At 37.4% G+C, this 13478-nt stretch overlaps 1 protein-coding gene across 11 annotated transcripts in view; it reads left to right on the top strand.

Annotated features, from left to right (window-relative positions):
- The window catches only part of LOC105475369 (putative homeodomain transcription factor 2), a 158479-nt gene that overhangs the window by 101498 nt on the left and 43503 nt on the right, over positions 1-13478 (top strand). For 10 of the 11 annotated variants that reach the window (XM_011730560.3, XM_011730565.2, XM_071094741.1 and 7 more), the window contains 4 exons: positions 1447-1516; positions 2477-2635; positions 9803-9968; positions 11593-11757. In XM_011730560.3, the coding sequence (XP_011728862.1) occupies positions 1447-1516; positions 2477-2635; positions 9803-9968; positions 11593-11757 (560 nt within the window). The remainder of the gene's footprint in view (positions 1-1446; positions 1517-2476; positions 2636-9802; positions 9969-11592; positions 11758-13478) is intronic. The other variant, XM_011730566.3, reaches the window with a different exon arrangement.

Here is a 13478-nt window from a genome sequence, read left to right on the forward strand (position 1 = left end):
GTAATCAGAGCTGAAACAGGAAGGTTAAAGCATCACCTTGTTTGACCTCAGCTGGGAACATGCATGTTGGGTGACTCAATTTTTTTTTTTCTACTCCATGCATGCCTGCAAATTAGGGCAAAAGCACCGTGAACATTGATTTGGGGGTACAAAGAAATTTTACCAAGTAGGTGTGTTTGCAATTGTGGAATCTGAGAATATGAGGGTCAACTATATATAAAATTGTCATTGCTATTTCTTTAACTTTTACCCTTTCTCCTTCATTTTTGTTTTTTGTATCTCTGGGTGGTTTGCAACTTCAGACAGAACTATTTGAAGGGATTCAAAGATTAATTACATCTTGGTTTCAGGTCACATTTTTGGTTTAGACACCTCAGTTAATTCTGACCTCAAATATGGTTCTCTTCTTTGTTTTAGATGCAAACAGAATACTTAATCAGATTTTTACTTTGTTGGGGGGTGTCATTGTTACTTGGATTAGGACCAGAAACAGGATTTACTGCACAGTTACTTGCTTAATTGAATGAATAAAAAACAAATCATCTAAACATTTGTGTCGTCTTGCAGTACTTGGCTCCTGAAGAGTTTAGCTTAAGCTCTTGCAATTCTTTTTGTTTTTTGTTTGTTTTCTCTTTTTTGTTTTTATTTTTGTTAGCTCTTCCAATTCTTAACATTCTAGTCTTAAGTAATAAAGTAATTAATTTTGTTATAGGTTTTTTTTTTCCCAATAGTTTTGATCTACTTCCCCCACTCCACTCTATATACTGATAGCAGAAACTTAATTTTACTCAGTGTTCAATAATTTCATGTTTAAATGAATTCAGTTTATGACAACTGCCTCTCCCTCCCCCCTTCCTGGTTGTGGTGTCTACATTCTGAGGTGATGAGGTGGCATTTATGGTCTGATGAGGGGTTGACATGTGAACATAATGGCAACCATCATCCTTGAGTAGTGCATCGTCCTGCCTGGCTCTCAGCTGATTGGCGTCTGCTGAGAAGTCTGCATCCTTTCTGGTCCTCAGCTGTGTGATTTACTGCTTTCTGAAATAATGCCTACAGCACCACACCTTGAGGTTCCTTCAGGGTTGCTGCTCCCCTAGCTAGCCTCAACACTCTCCAAATGCCAATATGGGGCCAATGCAGTTCCCTCTACACCTAAAGCTGTACACCTAAATTTGCTTGGTAGTAATAGTATTTGTATTAGAATTTTACTGTTAATAAACTGGCCTGGCATGTTATACACATCTCTAAATATATCTTTTTGAACAATAATAAAATTTATTACAATACTGTAATTGTGTTCCATTTGTAACAAATGCATAATGTGTTACATTTTGTCAGTACTATTAACAATTTTATTTTAAATTGAAATTTTCAGAAATTGATTTTCTCCTGTTCTAGATTTAAGTATATACACAATTCCAATACTTTTTTGATATATTATAGGGGCTAAGGAATAAACCAAAGAAAACAGCACATGTGAAACCAGACCTCATAGATGTTGATCTTGTAAGAGGTGAGTCTTGGATAAATAAATGCTTACTACAAGTAGACATTGTTCTGGAAGAAACAGAATTCAAAATTGGTTTAAATATTGTATTAGGCTGTTTTGCATTGCTATAAAGAAATACTTGAGATTGGGTAATTTATAAGAAAAGAGGCTTAATTGGCTCATGGTTCTGCAGGCTGTACGGAAAGCACAGCACCAGCACCTGCTTCTGGTGCGGGAAGCTTTACCCATGGCAGAAGGCAAGCAGGACCAGGCACATCACATGGCCAGAGCAGGAGCCAGACAGTGGTAGCGGGGAGGTGCCATATACTTTTAAATCACCAGATCTCCTGAGAACTCACTCACTATCTCGAGGACAGCCTTAAGCCATGAGGGATTCACCCTTATCACCCATACACCTCCCACTAGGCCCTGCCTCCAGCATTGGAGATTACAATTCAACGTCAGATTTGGACAGGGACAAATATTCCAAACTATGTCAGATATGTATCTGTCTGTCTATCTTTTTAGAAGTAAAAACATTGTGAACCTTGATGAAGACAAGAATAGTATTAAAAAGAGAGAATGGGACCAGGTACAATGGCTCACACCTATAATCCCAGCACCTTGGGAAGCTGAGGCAGAAGGATCTCTTGAACCCAGGAGTTTGATACCACCCTGGGCAGCAGAGTGAGATCCTGTCTCAAAAACAAAAAGACAATTAAAGTGGTAATTTGTAATTGCTAACTAGAACTGACATTTGAATATCGTTCTGTATTTATAAAATATGTGGGATAAATTCCGTTATTTCAAAAAATGTTTTTTTCAAAATATTTAAAGTATCTATAAATTGGACATTTCTCACTCATAGTATAATACAGAATAAAATTATGTGGTCATGTTTTTCAAACATTGAAATTTTTTTCTTTAAAGAAATTAAAGAATAATATGTAAATATACTCTGTTGTCCTATTTTACTTTTTTCAGGGTCTGCATTTGCAAAGGCAAAGCCTGAAAGTCCTTGGACTTCCCTGACCAGAAAGGGAATCGTTCGAGTTGTATTTTTCCCCTTTTTCTTCCGGTGGTGGTTACAAGTAACATCAAAGGTCATCTTTTTCTGGCTTCTTGTCCTTTATCTTCTTCAAGGTATAATTAAGTGATTTTTGCTTTCACCTTTCAGAATGTTATATTGTCAGGTTTAATAAGGCTTTGTTTTAAACATATGCTAACTACTACTGAGTATGATGTATAAGTATGTTAATAAAGGCACATGATTGATTTGGCATTAAAAATATTTGAGAAAACAAAGTTATTTTCCAATATAATTTTATGAATATTTGAATCTGTAGATGGTTAAAGAAAAATAGAAATTGAGAAGATTTTTTAAAATTAGAAAAAAAAACCTCATCAAAATGCTTCTTCCACACATACATACATACCAGTCTTTTAAAAATACAACCTATACAAGTTTATTATTCCTGCCTTAAGTATAGTTTCTTTTTTCTGTGCCTTTTACCACTGTGATCTGAGCTGTCCTTGTACTTTATCAAAATTCTGTATACCATGCACTCTGCTAGGTGCTTTCTAGATTCTCATTTAATTCTCACATCAACTTAGTGAAGTATAGGGACTGTTATTACGCTTCACTTATAGTCGTGGGACCTGAACGACTTAAGGGCCCAAAGCCACGCAGTCATCAAGTATGGTAGAGTCCAGGTTCAAGTCTAAGCATTCTGATCCCAGAACCACACACTTAACAGCTCTTATGGTGCCTCCTAACACAACATTCTACTGCATAGTCTTAGCAGCAGTATATAACACAACATGTGTAACACTGTAGAGCATTTAGAAACTAATGAAGAAACTATTCATATTCCATCACGTGAACAAAGCAGTTATTTTCATTTGGTTGATGTCCTTTCAGTCTTTTTAATGTTATTAGGAAAAAAAACCCATGATTACAGTCCTGAATGATTATTTAAATTTGTTTTATCAACAGATTCTAAGAGATAATTTTAAATAAATAAAAATATAATAAAAACTGCAGACTTTTATTTAGATAAAGTTGTTTCTTCTAAGCCAAGTTACATCTTATATACATAAAAGGGTGTGGACTGTGATGATTTTGTGGTTGTTATTAGAATGTGTGTGTTTTCTGATTAAAGATATAATAATATTTTCATGGCAGAACATTTGGAAAATGTAGAAAAAGCTAAAGAAAAAAAAAACTACCCATCATCTTGCCTTTAAGTTTATAATACTTTTTAATAGTTGAGATTATTTTTGTGACCATCTACATATTTTTTTTACCTAATGTCATAATAAGTATCAGAGTCTTTGTAAATATAACTTCTTAGTTACTAGAAAGTATCTTGTCCTACATCAGTATTGGGCAGTTAAGCTGATTGCTATTTTTTGCTATTATAATTACTGCTGAAGTGAACATATTTGCTTATCAATATTCTCTAGTTACAGTGATCATAATTTTTATCATTTTCTTGTTTGCTTCTCAAAAGGACTTAAGAGAACTTAATTTAAGTGTAGTTATCTTCAAGGTTTTCTGGCTTACCTAGAGGAGAAAACTTTATTTGAATGTGGTCAGAAACTGCGATAGCTTATTAGAGTAATTCAGTACCTTTGATTGTACATCACAGTGCATTGTGCTTTTCAAAATATTGCTACTTTCTAGTATTCCACGACAAACAAGTTTCCAATGTAACTAAAAGTTCACTGACATTGTATAATTATATTGTGTCTGAAATTTACTACTGGTTCCTCTAAGTTAAATAGGGAACACAGGTTAGATTGGGCATTAAATTAGATATTTTTAAGTTCAGAACCCAAGTTTAATCATAAGGCCCTTTTGATGAACACTACTAAACATTCTCCTAGTAAAGCTTAGAGAAATGACTTAACTTTCTTAAAGTCACACAGCCAGTACCAAAGTCATGATGTGACTCTAAGGACCCTCGACAGGCTGCTATTAGCTTTGAAAACCACTGTATGTCTATCTTCATTGCAGCAACCTGTGTAAAAGCAGGGTGCTACAGTGCTCTGAGTTATGTCGTCATTCTTGTTCCCACTTCTTGAAAGGCAGAAAGAGCCGGGCACAGTGGCTCATGCCTGTAATCCCAGCACTTTGGGAGGCCGAGGTGGGCGGATCACGAGGTCAGGAGATCAAGACCATCTTGGCGAACACGGTGAAACCCCATCTCTACTAAAAATACAAAAATATTAGCCGGGCGTGGTGGCGGGCACCTGTAGTCCCAGCTTCTGGGGAGGCTGAGGCAGGAGAATGGCGTGAGCCCGGGAGGCGGAGCTTGCAGTGAGCCAAGATCGCGCCACTGCACTCCAGCCTGGGCCACACAGCGAGACTCTGTCTCAAAGAAAAAGAAAGGCAGAAAGAATCAAATGCAGTCAGATTTGGTTTTATATAATGATGTATAGTTTTTTACTTCAATTACTTGCTTTTTAAGTATCTCAACTATTTATTCTCAGCTCTATCCCCACTTCTCCATGTCTTGGTTGCCTAGTTTCTTGCCAAGATTACTGCCAGGAAACCTTATATCATTTACTTTCTGTCCATTTACCTATTAAATGACTAATTCAAACCAGCTGCTTAAGGTCTAAATTACTTCACTAGTTACTGCTTTCAAGATGCAATCTGAGTTTTCAAATCCCTCCTTGAATTTCTATCCCACCCTAACCAGGCTAAACTAGCTCTTTGCTGTTTCTTAAACATTCCATGCTTTTTTGCCTATGTGTCTTCAGACATGCCACTCCCTTTGCATGGGGTAGCCCTTTTCCCTTTTGTTTAGTCAATCCTCTGTGTTCTCTCAAACTTAGATTAGACATCAGACAGCACTTTCTTTGAGAACCCTTTCGTCACTCCCCAATGTAGTTATGTATCTTTTTTATGTGTGTTATAGCAGTTAATCATAAGTATTATATTAGTCACCTTGGGCTACCATCACAAAATACCACAGATTGGGTGGCTTATACAACAGAAACTTATTTTCTCACCATTCTGAGGGATGGAAGTGCAAGAGTGAGGCAATATCAGAGTTGGTGTCTGATGAGGCCTCTGACTCGTAGATGTCCACCTTCTTGCTGTGTCTTCACAGGGCCTTTCTTGTGTGTGTGAGTGGAGAGAGAGAATACTCTGGTATCTCTGCCTCTTCATATAAGGACAAGAGTCATATCAGTTTAAGGCCTTACTCTTACGAATTTCTTTAACGTTTACTACCTCCTTATAGGCCCTGTCGCCAAATGTAGTCACATTGTGGGTTAGGGCTTCATTCAGCATGTGCATTTGTGTGGGGAGGATGAAAGGAGCACAGTTCGGTTCATAACAGGTATTTTCATTGTTTCTTTATATGTCTCTTTTTTCCTCTAAACCAAACCTGTCCAACCAATGGCCCATAGGCCACATGCAGCCCAGGATGGCTTTGAATGTGGCCCAACCTAGGTTCATAAACTTTCTTAAAACCTTATGAGAATTTTTAAAATTTATTTTGTTAAAGCTTATCAGCTATCATTAGTGTTAGTGTATTTTATGTTAGCTATCATTAATGTTAGCCCCAGACAATTCTTCTTGCAGTGAGGCCCAGGGAAGCCAGAAGATTGGATACCCCTCGTCTAAACCAAGGGATAGGGAGCAGAGACTGTGTCTTGTCTTTTTTTCTCCATTGCCTAATTGGCACTGAATCTTAAAGATTAACAGTCCTAAAAATGGAAGATAATATTCTATTCCATTCTATTTTTTAGACACACGGTCTTCTTGCTCTGTTGCTCAGGCTGGAGTGCAATGATGTGATCATAGTTCACTGCAGCCTTGAACTCCCAGGCACAAGCTATCCTCCAACCTCAGCCTCCCAACTAGCTAGGACTATAGGAGCACGCCACCATGCCCAGCTAATTCTTTTTATTTTTATTTTTGTAGAGATGGGGTCTTAATATGTTGCCCAGGTTGGTCTTGAACTCCTGACCTCAAGTAATCCTCCCACCTCACCCTCTTAAAGTGCTGGGATTACAGGTATCAGCCACCATGGTTTCTCTCTGTTGCTCAGGCTGGAGTGCGGCGGCACAGTCATGGCTCATTGCAGCCTCGACCTCCAAGGCTTGACAATTCCTCCTACCTCCACCTCCATAGCTGGAACTACAGGTTCCCCCGCCATTCCCAGCTAATTTTTGAATTTTTTTTGTAGAGACAGGGTTTCGCATTGTTGCCCAGGCTGGTCTCAAACTCCTGGGCTAAAGCAGTCCGCCTGCCTCAGCCTGTCAAAGTACTGGGGTTACAGATGTTGAGCCATTGCATCCAGCCTGCTCCTAGAGTTCCACTTGCCCAGTACGTGAAGTCCTGCCGTGGAAATGTTTGTGCCCAGCAACATTCTGTCTTAGTTGATCCCCAGCAGAAATCTCTAGCAGCACTGTCTAGTTTGTAGGACTTCATTAAATGCTCAAAAAGTATAATTCAGCATTATAAAAAATAAGTGAATGTTTTCTCCGTATATCTTCTTCTTCTTCTTCTTTTTTTTTTTTTTGAGACAGAGTCTCGCTCTGTCGTCCAGGCTGAGTGCAGTGGCATGATCTTGGTTCACTGCAACCTCCACCTCCCAGGTTCAAGAGATTCTTATGCCTCAGCCTCCCGAGTAGCTGGGACTACAGGCGTGTGCCACCACGCCCAACTAATTTTTGTGTTTTTAGTACAGATGGAGTTTCTCCGTATTGACCAGGCCTCAAACTCCTGACCTCGTGTTCTGCCCACCTCAGCCTTCCAAAGTGCTGGGTTTACAGGCAGGAGCAACCACACCCGGCTCTCCGTGTATCTTCTAAACCTTCACTTGAGAGGAAAACAAAAAGGAGAAGTGATACCAGAGTCATGGAGGAAAAGCCACTGTCTCAGGAACTGACACCGTGGGAGGGACATAATCACTTTTAGGAGAGATACAGCCAGAAGAAAAAAGGAAAAAGAGAGGAAGAAAGTAGCTCCTCCCTCTTTTTCTAAAGGCTTGTCATCAGAATTTCATAATATGTAATAACTTCCTGTTAAGATATACAGAAAATATAATTTGTATGCTCCCAGACCTAGGATTACGGAGAATGATGATCACAGAGCTGAAAGAGTTCAGATAAATAACTATATAAAACCTAAAGTTTTAAAAGATATTCTCCTTTGTGTCTGAAACTCTGAACTTCTTAAGTAAGCATTTGTATTTGCCCCTTTTAAAATTAGAGTTAATGGCATGGTAAAACCCTGTCTCTACTAAAAATACAAAAAATTAGTTGGGCATGGTGGCAGACGCCTGTAGTGCCAGCTACTCGGGAGGCTGAGGCAGGAGAATGGTGTGAACCTGGGAGGCGGAGCCTGCAATGTGCCGAGATCACGCCACTGCACGCCAGCCTGGGCGACAGAGCGAGACTTCATCTCCAAAAAAAAATTAGAGTTAATGGTGGCTAAAAAAAAAAAAAAAAAGCTGTTATTCCCAATGTTCAGTATACATTTACTGTGTATAAGCAACTTTTCAAAATGTTTTGCATGCATTACCTCACCTAAAACCTATTATAGTGCCTGTGTACTACTATATGTATATGTATGCTGTGTACTATGTAGATATACAGAAGATTAAACTAAGGCTCAGAAATATTAAAGACTTGATAAAAGTCACATTAGAATTCATACTAAAAACAAAAAAGACTCTGCTTTTCAAAATTCTAGACTGTTATGGAAGAACTAGAGAATTTGGGTTAAATTCCAGGGTAATTCATAAAGATGATTGACATTTTAAATTTTTTGTTTTTTTCTTTTTAAGGAACCTTATTACTTACAGTTATATACAGCTGAAATTTGTTTTCATGATACTCTTTAAGTATATTAGCAGATTAAGTGATGTTTTAAGCTTTTGGTATGTTAGACCAGGATTCTTTGAATTGCAGGTGGCAGAAACTAAATGCAAACTAGCTTTTGCAAGAAGTTGGTTTTTTTGGTCGTTATTTTTACTGTTTATCATAAAAACTAAAAAAAACCCCAGGAAACTAGATAGAATAGTACAACAGCTGGGGTGGCCATTTGTCCCAGTTTGACTGGGATTGTCCAACCCCAAGTTTACTCATGTTGTCCTGGTGCCTTTCACTCTCAAAAGTGTCTTGGTTTAGATGGTAAATTATATGGTCACCCTAAACACCCAAATACCCATCTCTTTAATTTACCAATGATTAACATTTTGGGATGTTTACTTATTTTGTTAAGTAAATTATATACATTGAGACATTTTACCCCTGAATACATCAATATGCATCTCTTCAAAGTAAGCACATATAACCACATTACAGTGATCACACTTAAGAAAATAACCAAAAATCTTCTAATATTTACATTTTATTTTAGGTACTCCCTGGCCGTGGATTCAGGCATGGCTGGATTGAGAGGCTCAGATAATATCTTCTTTTTGCTGTTGACTCTGGTCTTGCTGGTCACATTCTTAGGTTGGCTCTTTCTAGGTGGTGGTTAAGGTGGCCCCTAGCAATTTCATTTTTTCATAGTCTTTAGTGTTTGTGATCTAGGAGAAAGGTCTTGAAGCACCTATATTAGTCCCTGAAAAAGACTGATTGGCCCTGCTTAGGTCACTTGCCCATCTTTTTATGAACTTTTGTATTCAGACTTACTAAGACTGTGACAAGCCTAGATTACATGTCTATCCCTGTGGTGGGAGAAATAAGAATATGTGATGATGGATAAAGGAGGGAGACAAAGGTAAAGACAGTTTATATCCAGAAAGTCTAAGGGATGCTGTATAGGCAAAAACAAGATTTCCCTTCATGTAGTAATGGTTAGCATTGATGGGTGTTTAGTGGTTTCTCTGGAAACTATGCCTAAGTAAATGTGTTATTAATTCTAAGGAGATAGACCTCTATTAATAAGAAGCTCTTTATAGCTGTATTATATACACTTATCATAAGATTTCCTTATTTGTAAAACAAATAATGTACTTGAGGTTAGGGTGGTTCTCTGATTGTGATGTTACTTAGAAATGTCCTTAGATTCATATGCATTTGATTTACATTGCAGCGTTGAGGTGTACTTTAGAGACTATGTTGGGTGTTGTCTTGTTCCAAGAGTTTATTACTAAATACCATGGTTAGGCTGTGGCAGACAATAAAACAGTCTGAAAGAGCTTGTCTGTAGTAATACTTTAAACTCGTTTAAATTTAGAAAAATATTTTGGCAAAAAATAATGTAAAAACAATTTTAAGAGTTTTGAAGAGGTGACTGTCAGATCTATAATTAAGCGTATTTTCTTTCCCTTTTTGTAGTTGCCGCAATAGTATTATTCTGCTCCACTTCTAGCCCACACAGCATACCTCTGACAGAGGTGATTGGGCCGATATGGCTGATGCTGCTCCTGGGAACTGTGCACTGCCAGATTGTTTCCACAAGGACGCCCAAACCTCCTCTAAGTACAGGGGGTAAAAGAAGAAGGTACTGTTTTTAAAAAGTAATCTTTTTGTACATTGATGTAATTTGAATCCACAATTGTTCTTGACTCCTCTTATCTTCATAGACTAAAATCTTATCTTGTAAGGTTGCTCTTTCAAAAAAACCACTGAGCTTCAGAATCAATTACCAAATGATTTAGTTTCTATGTTTGCTTCAAGGCCATTTTAAGACCATATGCCTGTGTTTTTGTTTGTTTGTTTCTTTTTTTCTTGAAGCTCATTTCTAGTCACTTAATATCTATGTAGACAATATATGTTAGCTAGATTGTTAATAATTCCTACTACTTATAAAATCTTGTATTTCTAAGATGCTTTGGCAAAAACAAAAACCTAGAAAAAATTTCAGCTAAATTGTATTTACTAAATGCTGTTTTGTTTTGTTTTGTTTTTTTCTGTTTTTTTTTTTTTTTTTGAGGCAGGGTCTCACTATCTCCGTCACCTAGGCTGGAGTCCAGCTCACTGCAGCTTGGACCTCCTGGGCTCAAGTGATCCTCTCACCCCATCCTCCTGAGTAGCTGGGACTACAGGTGTATGCCACCCCACCTGACTAGTTCTTTTATTTTTTATTTTGTTTGTTTATTTATTTATTTATTTATTTATTTTATTTATTTATTTTTTTGAGACAGAGTCTCGCTCTATCACCAGGCTGGAGTACAGTGGTGCGATCTCTGCTCACTGTAAGCACTGCCTTCCAGGTTCACGCCATTCTCCTGCCTCAGCCTCCTGAGTAGCTGGGACTACAGGCGCCTGCCACCACGCCCGGCTAATTTTTTGTATTTTTTTAGTAGAGATGGGGTTTCACTGTGTTAGCCAGGATGGTCTTGGTCTCCTGACCTGTGATCCACCCGCCTTGGCCTCCCAAAGTGCTGGAATTACAGGCGTGAGCCACCGTGCCTGGCCTATTTTTTGTAGAGACAGGGTCTCACCTTATTGTCCAGGCTAGTCTGAACTCTTGGGCTCAAGCCATCCTCCCACCTCGGCCTCCCAAGGTGCTGGGATTACAGGCATGAGCCACCATACCCCGCCACTAAATTCTGTTTGAATCCGTTTAATATTACCCTTGATTCAGTAAACATAGCGTGTCTCACTGGCCACTCAGCACACTGGAGTTTATTTTAAGGCTCTTTTGGAGCAGGTCCTCTTTTGAATATCATTGCTAAGAGATTGTGAAATTTGTAGTTTTTGGGTGCTGAGATTTAAGCCCATCTCATTGTTAAAAGATAATACCTACATTAGATAAATAGCAATGTTGATAAATTAGATTATAATTCTCTCCGATCTAAATTTTCTTCTTTCTTCACCTGCAGATAAGTGGCATTCAAATAGGGAAGAAATGCTTTTGTAAATATTCGTCCAATGCAATCCTTACAACCTTCTGTCCACTGACCTGCCAATATAAGCAAGGACCAATACCTTAACATTTCTAGAAATTGGTCTTGACTATGCATCATGATATTTGGATTAAATTTTATCTAGTAAATCTAAATTTTATTATGTATTAAGTAAAGTTCCTGTGTTTATGGTTTCCAAATTTTTGATTGTACTACTGAGAAAGTGGTTATTAAAATATTAAAGCTGCCTTCCATTCTTAATCTCTTCTGACGAAGGAAATTAAGAAAAGCAGCCCATTTGGAAGTACATAGGGAAGGAGATGGTTCTAGTACCACAGATAACACACAAGAGGGAGCAGTTCAGAGCCACGGTACAAGCACCTCTCACAGCGTTGGCGCTGTCTTCAGAGATCTCTGGCATGCTGCTTTCTTTTTATCAGGGTTTGTATTTATTTAAGGCTTTATATGGTATAGAGATAGCACTATCCCTTTTCTGGCACTTCAATCTCAGGTAATGAGTATTAATTACTTTAAATGTGACAGCCTCATTATGAATTTTGATAAATTATAATAGTATAGATAATGGAAAAATAGACACCATAAAGTTTATTTGGGTCTATATGAGAATGAATATACCAAAGCATATTTAGCTAGGATTTCTCTTTTTTTTTTTTTTTTTGGGGGGGGGGGATGGAGTCTGGCACTGTTGCCCAGGCTGGAGTGCAGTGGCATGATCTCAGCTCACTGCAACCCCTACCTTCCGGGTTCAGGTGATTCTCCTGCCCCAGCCACCCGAGTAGTTGGGATTACAGGCATGCGCCACCATGCCTGGCTAATGTTTTGTATTTTTAGTAGAGATGGGGTTTCACCATGTTGACCAGACCTCGGCCTCCCAAAGTGCTGGGATTACAGGTGTGAGCCACGGAACCCGGCCAGGATTTCTTGATTTTGGTTTCTTTTATATATTTCAAGTTCTATTTTACTTGTATTAATTGGTTAATTTATTTTTATCACCGTTTTAGGTCAGAATTGGCTGTATTAAAATGTCATGTGAATTGTATAATTTTTTTTCTAAGTTCTTGCCTCAATTATCCACAATTATCTGAAATAAAACATATAGGCATTGTTATTTAAGTTAATAAAATGTATATTATAGTATGTAATTCTACTTTTGTACAGTGTACCATGTGCATTTTTTTACTATATAAAAATGACTTTTTGTATACAACTATACAAAAATAGCTTTTTGTATAGTTTGTATAGTCGTACCATCAATGAAGACCTAACAAATAGGAAAATATAATTATAGCAAAGATTAAAAAAAATTAAACCTAACTCAAGCCTGTATTATTATTATTTTGAATATTCAAAACATTTAAGGGTTATATTACTAGTTTATATATACCTGTAATAAATGTGAAAAAGTTAAAAAGCTGTAATCAAAATATTGAGTGTAACTGATGAAAGGTACTAAATTAATCAAGAAAAGGGATACTGCAAATAACTATTCTGTCACTTTGTTAACTCTTTCACTAATACCATATTTCATCAATTTGTGATTGTGCTCTTAGGATAAAGTTTATCATGCATTGTAGAACTAAGCAGTTATATCCTGGGCATATTTTCGTTGATTGTAATTTTTGGGAAAGTTTTCCATATTTTAATAGTTTGCAGTAACATGGCATTGAGTGATAACTCTTTCTATTCCAATCACCTATTCTTCTTCCAGAGACAGTATGTTTTGTTTTCGTTTTTTAACGGGTTGAATTCTGTCTATATCTCTCTCTTCTTTAGTCTTTTTTTAAAAAAATGTTTTACACATAACTAACTTGGATGTAATATAGCTCCCTTTTCTAACATTGGCATGCAACAATTTAGTCACTGCAAAGTCAGTTTCTTGAGCATTTCCAGATAAGCAGTTATAAATAGCATAGTGGATATATTTCACTTTTTGGGAATCATTCATTTGTTTTGGTTGTCTACAACTGATATTATGTGTAGTATTCAGTCTCCCTAAAACTGGTAGGTTGATACCTTTGGAAGTTTACTATATTTCTCTTATCAAATGAAATAGAGACTTAAATATTCCTCCTGTTGGGCAGCAGCATGACCATGATCTTGACTGCCATTTCAGTGGCTGTCCATTGTCGTGGCTAACTCAC

This window comes from Macaca nemestrina, chromosome 4, assembly GCF_043159975.1.
Source record: "Macaca nemestrina isolate mMacNem1 chromosome 4, mMacNem.hap1, whole genome shotgun sequence".
Taxonomy (NCBI): Eukaryota; Metazoa; Chordata; class Mammalia; order Primates; family Cercopithecidae; genus Macaca; species Macaca nemestrina.